The sequence below is a fragment of the Mandrillus leucophaeus genome, unplaced genomic scaffold (assembly GCF_000951045.1).
Source record: "Mandrillus leucophaeus isolate KB7577 unplaced genomic scaffold, Mleu.le_1.0 Scaffold1037, whole genome shotgun sequence".
NCBI classification, from domain to species: domain Eukaryota; kingdom Metazoa; phylum Chordata; class Mammalia; order Primates; family Cercopithecidae; genus Mandrillus; species Mandrillus leucophaeus.
In genome coordinates, this window is record NW_012098510.1 from 545114 (window position 1) to 566299 (window position 21186).

At 38.1% G+C, this 21186-nt stretch overlaps 1 protein-coding gene across 1 annotated transcript in view; it reads right to left on the reverse strand.

Annotated features, from left to right (window-relative positions):
• Nucleotides 1-222: 222 nt before the first annotated feature.
• The window catches only part of LOC105539021 (cytosolic carboxypeptidase 4-like), a 454095-nt gene continuing 433131 nt past the window's right edge, over nt 223-21186 (reverse strand). Inside the window, 1 exon segment of the mRNA XM_011979129.1 lies at nt 223-390. Within this exon segment, the coding sequence (XP_011834519.1) occupies nt 223-390 (168 nt within the window).

Sequence of the window (21186 nt, forward strand, 5' to 3'; positions counted from 1 at the left end):
CATATATGTGTATGAACAGGCAGCATCCTCTTTATCATCAGTAGGAAATGATATGTCCCTGGTTTGGGTCATCCAATAGGGCCTAACTGCACCTACCTTCACTTGGCAGTTCTCCCGTATTTTGTCTGTGTAAAGACCCCTAGGTCCACTCGACTTTCATTACTGAGATATCCAGCAATGGAACCACCAAGGTCCAAATTTCTCTGAGCCCTTGGGAGCATCTTACCGCTGGAGGTGCTGGTCCAGAGCCTCCTCCTCAGCACTCAGCAGGGTTGCAGCTCGAGCCAGGAGCTGATGGCTGCAGCTGGCAGATTTGAGCTCCAGGATGAGGAGGCCCAAGCAGAACATGGCTCCCATCTCCTCCAGTTCTCTGGTACCAAACTGTAGACCCTGCCAGTTAAACAAAGCATTAACCATGACAATGTATAATGGGAGCTGAGTGGAGACACATGAAGATTGGGAAGAAGGACTCCTACACACAGGCCTTTTTCAGACAGTGAGAATTAATTATATTTGTCAGTCGCTGTCCATTGTGTTCTGTTGTGTGCATTGTGGATTGGTGGTGATGTCAACATCCAGGACTCCCCAGAAATACCCCCATGACAATAATGAGCTGGTAGGGGTTATAAAGGGAAGTGGGGTGCATGGAGATCCAGGAGTCTGTCCCCTTCCCACACCATGGTCAAAGCAGCAATGCTTTTATCTGTATTTTTACAACGGTTTTTCACTGCTGGAAAAAAAGTTCATAAACAATCTTACTAAGAGATGCCTTTTCCTTCCTCTGAATTTATCAGCCAATGGAGAAGAGTAGGGGAAATCTTTCATATATAAATACTGAACACTGAAACTTTAAAAAAAAAAAAAAAACAGCATTCATTTAGAACCCCCTATTCAGCTGTACTCAGATATCCATGAAAGCAAAATCATGACATGTACTCTATAGTATAATTCATGAAGAAACAGATAATAATAACAATTGACAAAACTTAATTGATCACTTACTGCATGCCAGATAACCTTCTGTGCTTTTTGATTTGCATTAACTCAGTGGATCCTTACCAAAGCCCTATGAGGTAGAGATTGTTCTTTTTTCCATTCCACAGATAAGGAGATGCAGACTTATCAATACAACTAACTTATCCAAGGCCTAGCATCTAGTAAGCACCAGAGGCTAACAAATAAATTCAGGCCTGACTACTCAACATAAAAAGCTGTGTAGCGACTATAAGAGACTCCATAGTGGTGAGCTAGAAAGTGTGTGGTTTTTGAAGTTAGATCAGACTTAAGTGTGAATCCTGGTTTCACTAGTTTCTAACTGTGGGGGCTTGGGCTCAGTGAATGCTATTTGCCTTGATTTTCTCATCTGTAAAATGGAATCATAATTCTCCCTTTCATACCTAGGCATCTGGTGATAAGGAATATTTCACAGTCACAATATTGATCAAAATTAGCTCAATTTATCTTTCTCTCTTCCTATAAAGATATTTAATACAACAGAATTCAGTGTGGTCCTGAGGCCTTCCTGTTTATAAAGTACATTTGACCTAAATAAAAAGTAATCGATAGTGAATCATTTTTTTGCAAATAGATTTTCACATCCAAATAATAATGATTTATTATGGAGGACAGGAATGGAGCAATAAGAATGCAAAAGGATTGCTCAAAAGCACCCCAAGGAGAAACAAAATTCCAAATTGGGAAATTGTAAACCTCACAAAAGAATTCCTGGCTAAAAGCACTTAAAAGGTAGAAAATCCTCAAATTTATTTCAGCTGTTTGAAAATTTGATTTGCTGCATGTTTTGACACCTGTTTTCCTAAAGAAAGGAGACATTACTTCAGAGTTAAGGGAAGTCAGTTCCTCCTTAAGCGACAGCAGCCAGAAGGGAAAGACAGATGTTGAACAAGTTGTTTTTTTTCTTAAGTCAATAGAAAAGATCACTTTTTAAAGAGAGAGAAATCTCAGTCTCTTTTCTACAGCTCCAAGGTCTGATTCTTTCCCCACCCCTTTTTCCAGGTTACTTTTATAAAATTCTAGAATGGCTGGCTTGGTTGGAAGAAAGTGAAGGTCACACCCTCCTGCTCAGTCAGCCACCTCACAGATGGCAAAGGAGAGGCGAGGAAGACTCTCCTTTGTGAGAGTAAGACTCTGGCCCTCAGGGGCAGGAGCACTCACAGACACATTTGCAACCCCAGCCTCCAGCAGACACATAACAGGTGCTCTGTAGAGGTTAAAAGAAGGAGTCCTTCGGGAAAATAAACCTCAGAGTGTATGCCATACTGGTAGGTTAGGGAGAGTTCGTCATACCAGACAACTTCTATACAATAACAACTAAAATGATAGTATTTTATAATGTAAAAAAATTTGATGCCCCAGATGATGGCCCACATATTTCAGGTCATGGTTGTCATTGTAACAAGTAGTCCAGAAGACCTTGATTAAAGGAACTTGTACCACTTTATTGGCTGTGGAGACTTGGGCAAGGCCCTTATATTCCATTTTGCACTTCACTATTAATCTCTCTTTACTACTCTATTTTTTTCTTTTTACTCTCACATGGTATAAAACATATTTGAGTATTGTATTTGTTTTTGATTTGTTTTGTTTTAGAGAAAGGGTCTCGCTCTGTCACCCAAGCTGGAGTGCAGTGGCGCTATCACAGCTCACTGCATCCTTGAACTCCTGGGCTAAATATATTTGTTTATGTAGATGACCTCCCTTCACACCCCATCACTGGTGTGGAAGAGAGCTTTTCAAAGGCAAAGACTGAGGAGTATGTTTCTTCCTTTACATCCCTGGCATGGAGCACACACCTGTCAAATGTCATATCCTCAGTATGTGATAAATGGATAAATAACGACTCTAAATGAATGTACGTGGAGAGGCATGGATGGATTTTTATCTCTCAGATGCATATTGTATCTGTCAAGTAGAACTTGACTTCTCTGGGTTTGGGCACGTGAGTGCCTTTAAATCTTGCTCTCCCATTGTCAAATGTTGTGAGCATTAAAAATAAAATTGATTTTATTTTGACTCCAGGAGACTTATTCATATCTCTGGATATAAACTGGGAAACAGGTAAATAAAATTTAGAAATTTTGACCTCCACTTTGGTCAGTTATCATAGGTTCACAGTAGAAAGCTGATGAATAAAACTGGCTCTGGGTATGTTTAAAAGTGAGTATAAATAAAATAGAGATCCAATTCCCTTCTCACCCAGCTCAGATGTCTTAATTAGAAACTTTTTCCACAGATGATAAAACAATGTCTGACTATAGTGACTTAAACAAGGTTTTATTTTGCACAAAAATAAATTTGAGGGAAAGGTAGAAGGTTCATGGCCTATAGGTCCCTATCTCTGCACAGTATTAGTAAGCAAGGCTAACCAGCACAACCCTCTCTGTGTTTTTTAACAGCTTTTCTTGATAACTCACCAGAAAAGAAGAATAGTTATGTTAGATATCTGTAAGACAAACATCAGGTCCAAAAAAGATGTTTAAATAGCACAAATACTGATAATTGGTGTGCAAAAGAGAAAAAAATAAGCAAATGTGGGAAAATGTTCCATTTCATTATTTAAATAAAAATGCCTTCTACACTCTGCAAATTGATAGACTATTACATATATAATATATATACAATATTCTCTTACTATATTATATAAGCTTGCTATATAGTGCGTGTGTGTGTGTGTGTGTGTGTGTGTGTCAGAGTTTCGCTCTTGTTGCCCAGGCTGGAGTGCAGTGGCATGATCTCGGCTCACTGCAACCTCTGCCTCCTGGGTTCAAGCAGTTCTCCTGCCTCAGCCTCCCATGTGGCTGTGATTACAGATGCCCGCCACCACGCCCAGCTAATTTTTGTATTTTGAGTAGAGACAGGGTTTCACCATGTTGGCCAGACTGGTCTCAAACTCCTGACCTCAAGTGATCCACCCACCTCAGCCTCCCAAAGTACTGGGATTACAGGCATGAACCACCACACCCAGCATATATTTTAAACTTAATAATACTTAGTGCTGACTCTCATGCTGAAACTGGCACATATCAAAATACCTGGTGGAAGTGTAAATTGATTGAGACCTTCAGGGCAGTGGCCCCGTAACATTTGACATGGTAATGTCACTTCAGGGAACCCTTCCTAATAAACTGAACCAAAATAAAAGGGAAGCTATAGGCATAAAAATGTATATTATGACAGTATTATATATAATAATCCAAATTTGAGGGAAATAAAACCATAAGTGTCTAATAGGGGAGTAATGACTAAGGAAATTGTAATGGAATAAATTTGATGGACTATAGGGAAGCTGTTAAAATCATAATTATAATAACCATTTAGAATATGAAAAATGGTTATGATTTAAATAAAGTTGAATAAAGTCAAGGTACAAAGCAGGCAGTCATACAATTTTTGCCAAAGGTTTGGCAATGAAAGCAGAGGTGATGATCCTCAGACCCCACTCCCCTCCACCCACACTTTCAGACTTTATTGCTATAGTTTGCCAAGAAAACGTAAACATTTCCAGGAGAAGAGGCTCTATAATATCATCAAGAAAATATCTACATAGTTCAGAAATTTTAAAGAATACTTTAAGAAATTATTGCAACCTGGAAAAAATGTTTTGAAGATTATATATGCATACAAATGAATGATGGAATTCAGGTTAGCAGTTTGTAAAATCTTCTCTTTATCTTGGATTTTCTGAAGTAGATTTAAATTTATTTTCATTTCTTTTATTTGGGATTTATTGATAGGATAATTAGTATGTTTCAATAATTCTAGAAAAATGTCATCCATGATCTTTTTGAATATTGCCTCTCCCTTATCTCTGTCAAGGAAATCAAATATAAATTAATATTCAACGTATGTTTTCTATTTTCCCTTTGTCCTCCACATCTTTTAACCTTACTTTCTTATTTTCTATTTCTTTGTTTCACTGTAGTAAATTCTGATTTTTCTCATATTTTTGTTCCATATTAATAATTCTTTCTTCAACTAGATTGAATCTACTTGTAAACTCATTCATCTCAAAACCATTTCTAAAAAACATATAACCGTGGTTATTTTATATTACCATAACTGATTATTCCTGCATATGCAGTGTTGATGGGCATCATTCATTAGTTTGATTTTTCTGTTGAGTGTCAATAGTATAGGCCTGTTTTCTCAATTATTTTATAATTTTTAAAATTCTAAACGTATTTTTTTTTAATATTAAAGTCTGTTTTTGTAGATTGGTGTTAGTGCTCTTTTCTTCATCTAGAACTTTTGTTTTTCTCCCCTAAGTACTTGAGGACACTGCCAATCAGAAACCACTACAGACAGCATTTTTGGCTTGAGGCCTGTTGGGCTACAGGGACATGTGAATTGTGATTCCAAATCTGCTTGAAGGAGGGCTGTGTTTAGAAATTATGAATGAAGACTTTGCCCGTTTTTACTGCTCTACCCAAAGCCATGGCCAAGAAAGTCAAATACGCCCATATTGTCCCTTTGCAGATTGCAGTTTTACTAATTCATTGACCACAGTTGTCATCTCTGGAGGTCCTGGCTTTGTGTGACGGTCCCAAATCAATCCTCAACCTTGCATGGGTCTCTGCCTTTGTTACAAAATCCAAGTTATAAGTGAATAAGGTTTAGTATCTGCCCCCAAAGTCTTACAACAACCTCTGGTAATCACTTTTTATAAAACAGAGCATCATTGAACATCCTCTGTAAACATGCACAGAGAAAAGATGTTAAATCTATGAAGAAATATTGCAAATAAAAGGGGTCCACTCTGAAGATACCAAACAAATGTCTTTTTGTGAAATAGATTTACTGCCAGAAATGATAAAAATCTGGGAAATCTCTTGTTTATATTTTCTAAAAGAAACGAGTATATTGTATTGGTGAAAGTACATTAAAAGGCACAAAAAGGAAACAATAAGCAATTAGAAGTGACAGCACTATTGAGATGAAAATTCAATCCCTAAATTAAAGGCCAAAATCATGAGTTAGACTGTTCAATGTAGAAAATAAAATCTATTACAGAGAAGACAACTTCAAGAAGTTTTCCAATATCTCAAAGGTAGATGATATGAATTGGATATTTGTCCCCTCCAAATCTCATATTGAAATATGATCCCCAATGTTGGAGGTGGGGCCTGGTGGGAGGTGTTTGGGTCATGGGGTTGAATCCCTCATGGATGGCTTGGCACCCTCCCCATGGGAACGAGTGAATTTTTAGTTCAGGCAAGAGCTGGTTGTTTTAAGTGCCTGGCACCTGCTCCTCTCTCTCTTGCTCCTGTTCTCACCATGTGACATGCCTGCTCCCCCTTCACATCTGCCATGAGGAAAAGCTCCCTGAGGCCTCACCAGAAGCTGAGCAGATGCTGTGACCATGCTTGTACAGCCTGCAGAACTGTAAGCCAAATAAACCTCTTTTTTAAATAAATTACTCACTCTCAGGTATTCCTTTATAGCAATGCAAAACTGACTAACACAACAGATTAGATAAAAATGATGAGCTAAATATATAAATAGGAATTTTAGAAGAGATTAGGAAAAAGTGATATGCTCCCATTCGGAATTTAAAACTAAGATAGTATGGTAGTCATAGCAGAAGCCAAGAAGAAAGAAAAGGAAGGAAAGGAGGTTGAGGAGAAGGAAGAGAGTACTCACCTATGGTACAAAACATATCTGAGTTTACATATCAAACAGGATCTCCAAGTATTTGAAATATGATTAAAGAAAAGAAAGAAAAAAGGATCAAGATCCTTATAAATAACTAAAATTAAACAATCTAATATTTATTCATACTACTAATACCTAAGACAGTGGAGCAAGACACATATAATTTTGAAGAGAAAGTATTGTACCTCAAAATGTTATGGGTAGGAGCCTCAGGAAGACAAACCTAGAGAAGGGGAAACATTGAATGCAAACCACATCATAAACAAAAAAAAGTTTCATAATTTGTTTTAAAATATTAACATAATCCTAATACCAAACACTGATTATTACTAATATATAAACAGGGCAGCAAGCCAACCTCATAGATAGATACATAGAAAGATATATAGATACATAGATACATAGATATCTCAACTTAAAAAAAGTAATTTATGTTCAGAAATATAATATATAAAAAATATACATGATTTAGAGAGTATTTTTCTAAGAATGGCATGATGATGGTATCATTAGGAAATCTGCTAGTATAAATGTTAACATACCAAACATATCAAGATAAAGGGCAGAGAACAGAAGAAAATAGCAGGAACTTCTAGATGGATGCATCTATGTCTGAAACAAGTCATCTCATATGAGCCCACCAGGATTCTTTGTAAACCTGAGGAGATAGCCTGGCATGGTGTGTGTAAACACAGGCCCCAAGACCCATATCGCTGGGGTTACAGTCCTCGTGCTTCCACTTCCAACTGCAGGGTCCTGGGGAAGCCCTTTGACTTTTTGGTGCTTCGGTTTTCTCTATATAAGGGAAATAATAATTATAATAATCATAATAATATCTAATTCATGGAGTTGCTGAGATAATTCCATGAATTAATATATAAGTTGAGATCAGTAGTTGGCCCATTGCATGTTATGTAAGTACTTATTATTATCAATAACAGCAGCAAATGCTTACGTAAAACCAATTGTCAAAATCGTACTTGACATTAACACAGTCCTTGTTAAAACTATCACCAAAACTATGGCCTGCTTTCACCACTGTTATTTACTATATTTGGCAAGACCCACACAATTCAATAAGATAAGAAAAAAATGAGTCATACATATTAGAAAAGAAGAATCATATTATCTTTATTTGCAGACTGATTATATCCTAAAACAAACCAAATAAATCAACTGAAAGACAAAATTTATTAGAGATAAGGCCACAGTTGAGTAAATAGGTTACAAATATACAAAAATCCATTTTCTTTGTTTAAACCAGCAAAATAAATTATTAAGTATGATAAAAATTCATTCACAATGGTCACAGAACTATAAAATACCTGAGAATGAAATTACTAATAAATATCCCAAGAGTTATGTGATAAATCCTAGGACCAAGAGACAGCAAGGAACATCTAAATAAATTCTGGGAAAGCAAGGCCCAGGACCATGCAATATGAATTCTCCCCCTATTAGTCTATCAAAGCATAAGAAATCAGAATGCCACTGGGGATTTTCAGACTTGGAAAACAGATTCCCCTCTGGAAGAATACATGGCAAGAATATCCCAGAATAAAAAGTAAAAACTATTAACGAGGGTTTTCTCTTACAGATAAGAAAAAGCTGTTGTACGCGATGATGGTGAAATGTTTTGGTATTGATATAAAACATGGCAGGCAGATCAAAGGAAGAATACAAAAAGCCCCAAAATCTTGGGATAAATAAAGGTTTGCAGTTGACAAAGGAGCCCTTCAGGTACCAGGAAAAGGACTACAATAAAGATAAAAACTCAAAAGCAGTTGGTTAATATTTGAGGGAAAAATCTTACCCCAAATATAAAAAAATAATTATTTTGATTAAAGAGTTAAATGATCAAAGAATTTAATGATAAAAAGGAATAGAATATATTAATGTTTTGTCATCTCCAAACCAGGAGAAGGTTTTTCAGTGCATATTTTCAAAGGAAGAAATCATAAAGGAAAATATTAATGATTGGATATATAACATTTGAATATATCTAAATAGCCTGAAATACCACAAACTAAACTAAAATGGAAACAACAAAAATAAACATAATTCCAATAGAGAAAAAAATGTGAATTTGCTTTGATATAAAATGTAAATTAATGTAACAATAAAATACTATGATTCTCTTCTCGTCTCAGGCTTACCTTCAGCCCCAAATCATAATCGTCTGCTGGAAATGGACTAGAAACAGTCACTGTTACATTCTAGCATTGGCAAAAACACATACCACCGCATTCATTCCAAGGAAAATTTGGAAGTGTATTTCAAAAGCCTTAATAGTGTTTAAACTCTTGGAGTTAACAGTACAAATTTCAGAAATTAATATTAAGGAAATAATCGCAAAATGAGCAACAGAGAAAATCCAAAATGTGCACCGGTCTATTACTAGTCAGATAAACTTGAGTGAATTCACACTGTGGAAATATTGACATCATAATGTATTTCAAATTGGCAACGTCATAGGGATATAATCATAATGTAAATTACAATTGACTATAGTGTGCTATATTCTTTATTATCCCAATTTTACTTTAAATTTTTAAAATGATATATGGGTACAAAAATGTTAACTGGTTAGAAATGCATGATGAGGTGGCATGATTTAAATATTTTCTTTGTGCATTTTCCTTATTTTTTTTATATCCACAAATTACGTAATTGCTTTTGCTAGTCATTCTTTCCTTCGGCAATGCATGTAAGCCTGAAAGAAGTATATCTGAATTAAGATGTTATTTTATGTAATATGTGATTTTAAATCTATAAATAAAATTAAATTTAAAATTAACTTTTATAAATCATTAAATTTAAATTTAATATTTTAATTTAAATGCTCAATAACAAAAGGCAAAGGAATAAGCTGGTTAGGCCTATCTAGTTTCTAAGGTTCCTACTTTTTCCTTCCCATGAACTACCTGGTATCACCTAGATTCCCCTTAACTTTTTTGGGGTCACTAGGCTTGTGTCTACTTGGCAGGGGAGGTAAACACCCAATGAAAAGGTCTGGTGAAGAAATAGCAATGAGACATCTATTTCCTTAGCATTGTCCCTCCAAACATTCTCAGAACCTTTACAAAGAGCCAGCATGAGTTGAAAGACAGTGACTTTTGGAGTTTTAAACAGGTTTGGAGAGGCTCTGAACTTGAATTAAGTGTGTATATCCCCTGCCTCGACATGCACCCAACAGAGATGTTAAAACTGAGTCAATCCGGCCATGCAGATCTGTGAACTCTAATAGGTAGCAGAGAAGAAAGCATGAGGACTGGCGGATGGGCTCTGTGGCTTCTCCACTTATCGACCTGATCAAATGGACTCTAATGCTTTCATGCTGAGGACTGGATCAATCACTAAGCATGTTGGTGTCTCTGCCAGATTTCATCTGATGGGCTCCTCCGCACAAAGCCCCCTCTGTGTGTGTCCTTTCAGCCCAGGTTTCCTAATCCATTACTGACAATTGTTTCCTTAGTAACTGCAAAAAAGGCCATATATTCACTGGCATAGCAGGGCTGAAAGTGTGAGCTAGACTTCAAACGTGTCCTTCATTTCTACGCTGGACCTTCCTTTGGGTCTTTTATTGGTGAAATTGTCCCTACACCATGAAAGACCAGAGCAGACCGCTAGACCCTCTGTGATCACATTTCCATGTCTTTCTTGAGGATGCATATAGAGGGTAAATGTGAATCAGAGACTGTATCATTAGATAGCCTAGAGTCTGATCAAGCCAAACTCTGTTTTTTAGATGCATAAACTGCATTTAAAAAGTTATGTAATTAAGTAGCACTAGAGCCAGAGTGACAGAAATAGTCCCCTGACTCTATTAAAATTGTCCATTTCAATAGAGGCTTTACACTTCATGTATTTGTTTACCAAGAGCTTTTGCAGATTTGGAGACCAGCTTTTCTTATAAATTATGTTCCCCTTAAGTTCCAGATTCCCTCTCTCTTTTCTCATGTCTTCACTAAAAAACTCAATATGGCACCAGAGACATGCACAAGCCCAGTATTGTGCAGCAACAGCCTGCCTCCCTCCCCTTCACTGTGGTGACCACTGTCCCCTGTACTCATCTTCTTTGGCCCTTTGCTCTCTGAGCTCCACACCCTGGCTTCTGAAACCTACCTGCAGCTACCTTGTGTGACTAGCAGGAGTAATCTCTCTAAACCTGGGTCTCTGTGGGTTCTCTCAGACCTAATTTTGCACTTTCCTTCTAAGACCACAGATTGAGGGAAGGAGAAAGGTGCTGCTGTCCCCATGGTTACATACATCATTTTGAGAAACTCAAATGAAAAGGACAATGACCAATTAGAACAGAAGCTGGACACAGCAATGGAGCTGAGTTCTGCTTTGTTTGGCTTTAACCCTTCAGTTTCTGAATCTCAATAAAGTCCTGGGGGATCATGGAAGAAGTGTGGGGAAGAACAGGATAGTGAAGTAGTGGGTAGGGGATTCGCTTGGTGGGCGTGAGCAGGCGCCATTAACCCACAGGTGTGGAAGTCTTGTAATGCACTATCAATTGGTATAGTCACGCCAGTTAAAACCAGTGGAATATCAATCCTAACCTTTACTTAGACCTCCAAGCCCTACAGCAGCTCATTCAAGTCCATCCAGTATTCTTGGAAGATGATGGGGATAAGACACAAATCAAAACTATTTTCAAAACGGTGAAATAATATTAATATGAAGCTGTACCTCCCTAATCTTCCATATGGTGTCTGCCAAGAGAGTGGTCCACTAGGCGTATCTTCACTGGTCATGCTGAATGGCTAGTAGTTTTTGTTGGGTAAGAGGACCATAATAGTCAAGTTCAGGGCTACACAAAGTGTGGTCTGCAGATTAGCATTTGCCTATGAAATAGTTATGAACTTTTATTTGTGATAAAATAAGAAGCCTAAGCCAGAATATAAATCAATCATGTAACTAAGCATCTGTTTTTAGTTCAGCTGATTTTGTCAATGAAGACGGCACTGGGATCGTGAGTACAAGCTCCTTGTATCATTGCAGCAGCCAATGAATCAACAGCTCATAGACCAGATACTTTGAGTAGCACTGCTCCGAAATACACTCCCCAACAAGATCTCTCTAAGTAGCAAAAAGGGAGTATTTTGGTAGTCAGCTCTCCGGACTCTAAATTCCAACTTTCTGTCCAAATGACCACTTTCGAGTTACATAAGCTCTTTAAGCTCAATGTCCTCTTCTTAAAAATGGGAAAATATTATCTACTGCTTAAGTGCTTCTATAAAGATTAAATGAGATATAAAGTGCACATGCCTTGCATGGAGGCACAGAGTAAATGCTCCATAAAAGTGAATTTTTTCAGACACTTTTTCCCTATGCAATATGTAATATTACACACAGAGGCATAGCAGAATCTGCACAGATCACAAATATGTGTGTGTGTGCGTGCGCACATTTATATGGATATATAAATGCCACTCATCTTTGCTTAGTTTTGCTTCTGTTTTTTTCAGCTGAAATCTTTATTTTTCTCCAATTTTACCTGGTCATTTGATGTGGATAAAACACAGAAAGGCCAAGTATTCAGAGCTGACATTCAAGGGAAGCCAGAGCTTTTATTCCTCTACATAATTGAAGTTGTTGAATGAGGTAAGATAAAAGATTAGTATTCCCATTATACATAATTTATCTGGAAAGTGGAAGTTGAATTGAAGAAAGAAAATTTAGAGCTGAGAGCAGAGAATAGAGAAATTGTCCCCAAAATGATTCATTTGACTAGTCAGATAAATTGAGCAGAACATGAGATGAAGTAATGTGGCATTCTCAGAGCCACAAGAGTAACTTGGTATGGAGCCCTGTACCTGGATGAGATCTTAGCATGGTCACCACGCTTAGAACCATCTCTCAGCTCCCTACCTCCAGTTTCTCTGTTTGCTTGCTGTAGCAAAAAGGCTTTTAACTGGGTTTCACTGACCAATGAGGGTCCATGGATGTCGGTAATTCTCCTATTATTGCATGTACATTTGTGCATGGGTATCTTTTTAAGAGGTGTCCTTGGCTTCATGAAGAATTACAGTGTTCTTATAATTATTTGCTGGAGAGAATGATGCTAACCCAGTCTAGTTCTGCTAACTGGACTGGGTGAGCATCATTATCTCCAGTAAACAATTATGAGAGCCCATTGTTCATTCATTCATTTAATGGCCATTGAATTAGCTCTTACTACGTACATGACTCTGTTTTAGGAGTTGGGGAAAAAAGCATGGTCCCAATTCTTGAGGGTGACGCATGTGCCTGCCTCCAGTCTAACAACTGCCTTTATTTCTACATCTCTAGCACTGTGTTTGGTACAGGGTCATTTTAGTGTCCAGGGTGGACATTTAAAGGATCATTGACGGGGATAAGAAATGTCAATCCCCAAGGATCTTATGCCCAAGGATCTTATCCCCAAGGTAAAACATACACTAAAATAGGATTTGCCTTTAATGTCTGAAGCTTCTCTACGTTAGGACTTTGGGACGTGTATACTTACAGACATCTTTTGCTTGCTTGTCCCTGCACAGTGTCTTAAAGGTGAAAGAGCTAAGTAGGTGTAGCAACATAAGCAGTTAAGTACATACTGTTTTACACTTTCTCAGTCCCTGAATTTACATTACCTGCTTGGCTCCTGTAGGCATTCAAGTTCTGAGCATTTTTAGTCACTAAAACTCTCCTTCATTGATACTATTATTATTTTCCTTCAAGTTTTGCTTGACTGAATAATTTGGAGAAGGAGAGACTCAGAACAAACAAATATAAACAGGAAGAGAGGCTAATACGCATTAGAGTCTGCAGATTTATGCATGGCTAGAATTTGCTGTTATGATCTAAAAGATAATATCTGACCAAAAGCATATAACAATTTTATATTCAGTTCAGTAAATGAAGTCTGACCAAATGCAGAGAAAATAATAATTCAGGTCTTAAAAGCAATGAGATTGCTGTATAAAACTCATATTGAGTCTACAAGTAAATTAAAAAATAATGGTTAATTTTAAAATGTTTGAACTTAAAAAATCAGTAAAAAAAAACATGTATTGACTATATTGGATTAGTAATACAATTAACTTTAAGGGAAAAAAGATTGTTTCTAAAACTTTACTCTTTTTAAGCAAATGTCACCTACCAAAGTGCAAGTAGATTTGAAGAGAGGATGAGACGTGTATATGTTACCTTTTGAAACACGAGCATGCACACAAGAATGCAAAGCATTCTGATTGCTCTAACGGGTAAATTTATTTATTTGTATGTTTGTTTATAAATGTATTTATGTATAGCTGTAGCAATAATGGAAGTCTAGTACCCAAGCAGTTTAACAATGAATATGTCTCTCTGCCCATTGTCAGGCAGGAAGTCCCGGTCAATTGGCCCCCATAGATCTTTTCAGATGAAAATGAAGATACTGCCATCCCTCCTTTCTGCTCCTTGCCTGGAGTGGAAAACTGACATTTTCTGCAGGAAACCCTCTTTCTTGTGGGAGTTAAGTCTAAACACATCTACCGTTCTGCTTACTAGATAAAGGGAATGTGCTAAATTCATATCAATCCAAGAACTGCCAAGCCGTGGCTAAAAATGTGCCTGTGGCTTTGTAATTCCCCAGGGTGTGCATCTGTGTAGAGAGGCCCCCAAAGTCCATGAGCAGGTAAGTAATAACAATAGTAATAAAAACAGGAACAGACCTAGCACTGTCAGGCTGTAATTGCCCTGGCAACAGAGCAAGCAGTCCTACCATGGGCCCATACAACTTTGATACTCAAGTGCTCAGGAGGGAACAACTGGAAACCGCACCAGGCAGAACACTTGTTAGCAGACTTTGTTCAGTTCAAATGAGGAGAAATGTTTTATTTTTTAATGAAACCTTTTCCAATTAGTCCTGTCTTCTTCCTGCCTGCCTCCAACCTTGTTTAGCTGTCTCATTCTTACTTACAAAAGGGGGAGTGTTCAGGTTAGATCCTGTGGTTGGCAAAAGAACTGGGATGTATTGTCAATGAAAGAGACTTGGAAATTCAAGATGCTGCAGCAGGCAGCAAAAGATAGGAGCATACTGCTGAAATTCTGCAAAGGGACAACAGTTGCTATAGACAGAAAAGAAAACCCCAATATTGGGCACGTAGATGAGGTTATATTAGATCCACCTGCAGGTCTAGATTGTATGACCTTTACCTTCACAGTCCTCACCTTTGGCAGAGTCTTATCTTATGGAAGCCAAAAGTCTCCCTGCTTCAAATCATCTCATCCATCAATCTGACAATTACTGATACTCTTTTTATTAATGGCTCTTTAAATAGTATCCATTAATAAGCAAAGTAACACCAATTCTTGCACTGTTTATTAGTGCATAACTGCTACATAGGCACTCAGTGGAAGTTCAAGGCCAGATGGAGTGAAACATGGAACAGGTAGGTAAATTCTGGAAAAAAGATCAAGAATCTAGAAATCTTCAGGCCTTCTATGACCCTTTTTAGGAAACGGATGTGGAGGGGGAACAAATAGGAAATAAATGAGAGAGGAACTTTTCTTAATTAAAAGATCATGGCTTACTTCTGTCTTTGTGAATACCCACCTTTGCTCTCTGTGTAGTACAGCCAGCCAACACACATTCTGCATAAATGAAGGGAATGTTACTATAACCTCCATTGAATCTGCATGATGTCTGGTGTTACATCCCAAACAGCTTTCCTCCAGAATGTTCTAACATTCTATGATTTATCTCTACCTGCCAACATGGAGGATTGCTCTCCTTAGTGTTTCTGTGACCACATTTTTTCGCTAAATCAAATCCCAAACGCATGGCCTAACAAGTGCTAAATTATTAATGGGGTGATGGGCCAAATATCAGAAACCCCCACCAGCCTAGGAACTCTGGCTATGACTTTATGTATCCACATGTTCATATAAGATTTGCAATCCTGAGTGTTGCTGATACCTATGTGTCAAAGTAAGAGTCAGTCTACAAATGAGAAACACTGGCCAAAACCAAGGTCCAGGAGGCTGTAAGAATCACAGCTATAAAATAGGGTTCATATTTCCATTTTGCTAGATGGTTAAAAATTAAATGGGCACCTAGGATACTGTTGACTCTTACTTAATCCAGAATGAAAATAAAGCAGACCAATAGAGGTGTCAATGTCCATTAGTCACAGAAAATCCTTAATAGAGTTCATTTCTATTCAGACTTAAGAAACATTAACATTTACTATTCATTCATTTTTGCAAAAATATATAGTAAGTTCTTTCCAAGTGTCAGACATTGTTACATTGTTCTCAGGCTAAAGACAAAATCCCTGTACCCTCATAGAACTTAATCTAGAGGAGTCATTTTAATAATTGTCTTAGTCTAGAGAGACATTACATTATTAATTGTTTCATTACAGTTTTGAAAGTGCTGTGACCAAAAACTATAGGATGCTATGAAAATACATTAAGGGAATCCAACCCAACCTGGATTATTATGCTGATCATGTTCTTTCATTATACATACATAAATGCATGAATATATACACACATATATATACATATATGCATATACAATATAGTATATACACATATAAATTATATCTACTTATGTGTGTATATGTATATATTTTAACTTTTACAACAGTCCTAATAATGAGTTTGAGAGAAATTGAGCATCTTATCTCTGTATTTTCAATAAGCAGGAGAGTTGCACCCCTAACTTAGCTCCCCTAAACCTAAATCCAGGGTGCTTCGCACCAAGACACCATGACTGCTGGTCCATCAGAAGCCCTTGCTCCCTATTTCCTGTTCTGCTCTACCCCAGGTCAGTAGCCCATTTTGTCAATCTCAGAAGTAGGAGATTTACGAGGGATGTGTCCTTCCTTATGATGTGAGATTAGGCCACCACCTTAAGTTTGGACCAAGCAAGTCCACTCATAAATGATACTGTGATTATCCATAGAGGACACAGCATTTCTAGGGAAAACCATCAACCAGGGTTTGAAAATGTGACCTCCATTAGCAATAACACCAAATCTTTCTCTGGCATTTTTATATCCCACTGTGAGTCACTTTCCAACTCATGGGGCAATGGATTTCCACTCTAAACGTCACCTCCAGTCAATATGTGTACATGCAAACACACACAGAGTATTTTCTGCATCTAATAGCTTTACCCACACATGTGGTTCTGCCCTGAGGCTGGGTATAAATAAATTGACAGTCTGATTTCCCACTAATGCCATCAGAGAAAATTCTTTCCGAATATTAATCAGAAACTCATGAAGTGAGGAAAGCTTGTGTCAAGGATCAGGAGGAAATGAGCTCTTACCCAGGCTGGAAGACCGATTGGCCAGGAGGCACACACTCAGCCCATGGCACTTGTTCAATTGGCATTGTCCCAGGTCAGCTCCCCGTTCATGAAATATTTCTGGAGGACCAGAGCAAAGGCTGCTGAAGGCTTAGTGGAAGGGGCATGGTAGACAGTGAGCATATTAGCAAAAGTAATCACACTAAAAAACGAGGAAGGTGAGGGTCTTGGAAGCAGCAACAGTTAACATGAAAGAAATCTAATGATCTCAAAAAGAAACAAGGGCCAGAGAACCAACATGCCTGAGGCAAGATGGAGGGCTGGGGAGCAGGTAAAAGCCAGGGCAAAGAAAAATACAATTTCCTAAGGGAAGGGAGCAGAGAAACCAAATCTGTGACATGAAAACTACTCTCAGTTTATTTGCATTTCAAACCTCCAGTGGAGATGTGGAATTCCTTTTGTTAGAGTTCAGGTAAAAGAACAGATCCTTCTCATGTTAGCTAAGGAGGCAAAAGAGCCACTGAGTACATTTAACCTTCTTCCATGGAAGGTAAACAATGGAAGATAAGGGAGCTCAGAGGGTGGTGAAGGAAGAAGTTCACAAGAGTTCTGGCCAGGAAAAGGGAGAGATCTTCAATAACTAAGGAAAAAAGAAGGGAGAAAGGCCAGATTATCAACATCAGTGGTCAAATTAGACTATGTCATATTTTAAGAGATACTTTATTACTTTTTGATGCATAAAGTACTTAGGAGTGCACTACCAAAGTCTGGCTACACAGAGGCCTGCTGGAGACTCCCTTTAATGAATAAACAAGAGTGATGTGTAATTAGAACCTCAACAAGCCGTAAGTTACTTCCTTCAGAACTCTACAACATTGGGTTAGAAGTGAAGTTGTTTTCCTACGTAATGCAGGCAACCCCCCTAAAGCCCCAGGGTGATATCTAAGCACTTTTTAAGCATCACTAATTTTGTCAGCATGCTCTTTCTTTCTACTAGTGCTAGTTCTGCTCAAATTAACAGAAATTTCAAATAATCCAAGTGAAATTTAATATCGTACATAGTTTCTCACCCTCTGCCACTTGTAAGATGGTTGAAAGTAGTTTATGTGTATTTAATATAGAATAAAGACTGCCTATAAATCACAACTTTCATCAACAAAGACCAGTAGAAATATGTCCAAATTCATTACACGAAGACCTCCATGATTTTATCTATTACACTGGAGGTGCAGAAAAGGGCCTGGCTGCATGCTTCATGCTCTGTACATTACTTCATTACTTATTTCACTTAATTGATAGCATCTCAATGGAGGTAAGCATTACTATTCCCATTTTACACATGAGAAGACTGATGCTCAGGGAGGCAAACTAACTTGCCCAATATTTCAATTATCTGTCAGTCTTTCTGCTAACTCACACTAACTATCTGTAGTAACGTAGTGTAGCAGCAAAACTACTACAAAGCACATAGCTAGATTTTCCTCATAATGTTTACCCCAACTCCACCTCTAACTCCCTCCCCAGGTATTTCTCCTCCGAATGTATCCAAATTGTACACTTTCTTAAAGTGTTTCCTGACCACTACAAGTTAGCAGTGACTTCCCTTCTCCCAACAAATGACAACAGCAACATTTATTGGACATGTAATAACACACCGGGGTCATTTCTAGTTTTTTTAATTGAATGTTCTTTTTGTCAACACATATGAATGGAAAGTCCTTTCCTAGAGGTACGATGTGCCTAGAATTATGCATAAGATGCTTTACAAATATTTGGAGGAAGAGGAGGAGAGAAAAGGAAAGACAAGAGAAAGGAAAGTAATGGGAAATTATTGATTACCTACTTCCAAAAATTAGTTTGGAGATACTCAAATAGTGTTTATTTATATGTTTACATATTTTCCACCAAATACTTACTAATGAGGACATCATTGCATGTATTGGTAGTTAAATAGAAGCTGGAGTCAATTGGCTAATCCAGTTTCTATTTTTCTATTGAGTATTCAGCTGTGCTTCAATTGTTGGGGAACAATGCGAAGGCAAGTTGTTAATAGATATTCACAAAAATTCAAACAGAAGTAAAAGGAAGGTCTGTTTGAATGCCCTACTCACCTGTCCCTCCTTGCTAATAGTTTTCCAGGGAAGAATGCATTTCTAGAGATTGCAGTCAGCCCCAAAATTGTCCCACCAGATGCATCTGGAATGACTGTGCCAATGGATAGAGTAAGCTCTTTCCTTACCTCGCTTATAAACAGATGCATCACCTTTTCTGGCAGGCTGTGAGTGTGAGTTCTTGGCTAACAGAAACAGACCTCCAACTGCTTTTCTGCAAGGCTGCTCTGAAAAGTAGGAGCTGCTGAGAAGATGTTACATTATAAAAGAGCAAAATCCTACTGAGTGAGATTCCAGAGTGGCAATCTCTCGGTGCCTGGGGCTGTGTGAAGCTCCCATTTGACTTTGATGCTCACTGGCATCTTTAGTCAGGGAAGCCTGTGTGTAATCTTTGTTTCTCCATGGCTGGCTGAGTAGGCAGGGCCCATCATCGGAAAAGGCTTACCATGAAGGGGAGTGGGAGGTCAATGACCACAGCCCTCCCCAAAGGAGAGCATCAGTGACACCTATAGGAGAAGGTTTGAAGCAAAAGCGGACACCAACACATTACCCTAACACCTGCCATCCACCTCTTTCCATGAATGTATGTGGATTCTAAACATGAAACTTAAAAAATACAACAATGTACTCTGTAAAGCCTTGATTAGGGTCCTGGTACTAATGGACACTAACTATTAACTTTATTTTCAAGGAGGAGACATTGAATACAAGGCCATGGGTAAAGAGTGGTGCCAGCCTGGTAGCTTGCAGCTATTAATAGATTCAGCCCATAGATATATTTTAGTTTGTTTGTTTTGGCCCATGCGTTTTTTGTCTAAATGCAATTACTTACCCATATGTAAAAATTGGAAGCTTTTACACTCAAAATAAGTCTTCATTATATAGCTTTGAAAAAAAATAGGAAGATATGAAAAAAATATTCCTACTTGCTAACTTGGCAGAACTCTAGGGGAGGAGGGGAGATTATAAACAAGGAATATGTATCCAGATGACCAAAGACTTCTCCTCTCACTTTTCCCTTTATCTCCCCCTTTTCACTCATGTACGTGATCTGCTTGGCCCATAGAGACATCTGAGTTTGTGGCTTAGAATAAAATCTTGGCGTTTTGATTATCAGTGAAACCCTGCAGTCATTCTACCAGAGTTTTTCCTCTGAAGAACATTCTAACTGTGGTTTCCTCTTACCTCTGCTTTGGGGCAAGCTTTTTATCAAACGACTCACATTCTTCTGCTCTAATCTGCTTTCACTGATGGCATAGACTAATTGCAGCTCCTTCATAAAGTTGAGAGTTTGAAAACACAGTTAAAAAAAATGAGCGCCAGGATTGAGTGTTGTGTTGTATTTGGTCTCTGGGAATATGAGACATTGGCTAGTTCCATCCCAAGGTGATGGTGTTTATTTCTCTGCAGCTATTGAGCACCAAGTGGAAAGCCAACATGATGAAAGGCATATTTGAAATGAGCTCCTCCTTCCTCATACCCGATGTGCTGGCTTGTATGTCTTTCATCTGGGAGTAGAGACATCCTGTGGTCACTAGGGGGATGGCATAGGTAGGGTGAATCAACCCATTAGGAACAATAAGGGGAAGGCCTTGCGCTTTTATTAGCTTTGATTTGTGTTGCCTTCAGGGCTCAAGTGCAGGGTTTATAAAAAAGAACCAAGCAGTTATAGATTGTGCACTGCTCGTCACTGTGGTTTATATCCAATGTCTGTGAAGCTTTTATTGGATTATTGGTAGCATGTTTATTTGCCTGAGCACAAAAAGTCCTGCTAGGCCTTGAGAATAATACAGAGAGCAGGGGCTTTGTGGTATTATAGGATTTAGGGAAAAGTCTGCATCCTGTACTCTGGGTGGCAGGGAGAGGGGAAAGGAACAGGCACTGAAGGGCAGGCACAGTGTATGGACTATAATTTAAGGTAAGACTATTGAGTAGGTGTGGAGGGAGCCCGGCAAGTCAGGGCTAACTATTTCTTATTTGTGGATCAGGATCCCCTGGGATATTTGTGCTGACACAACTCATTTTGGTTTGCAGTTGAGGAGGTTATGGAAGGACGGTGAAAGAAGGCTACTCGGCAATATCCCAACTGGTTGATGGGTGAACTAGTCTTTCATGAAAATAAAATGAATATACATT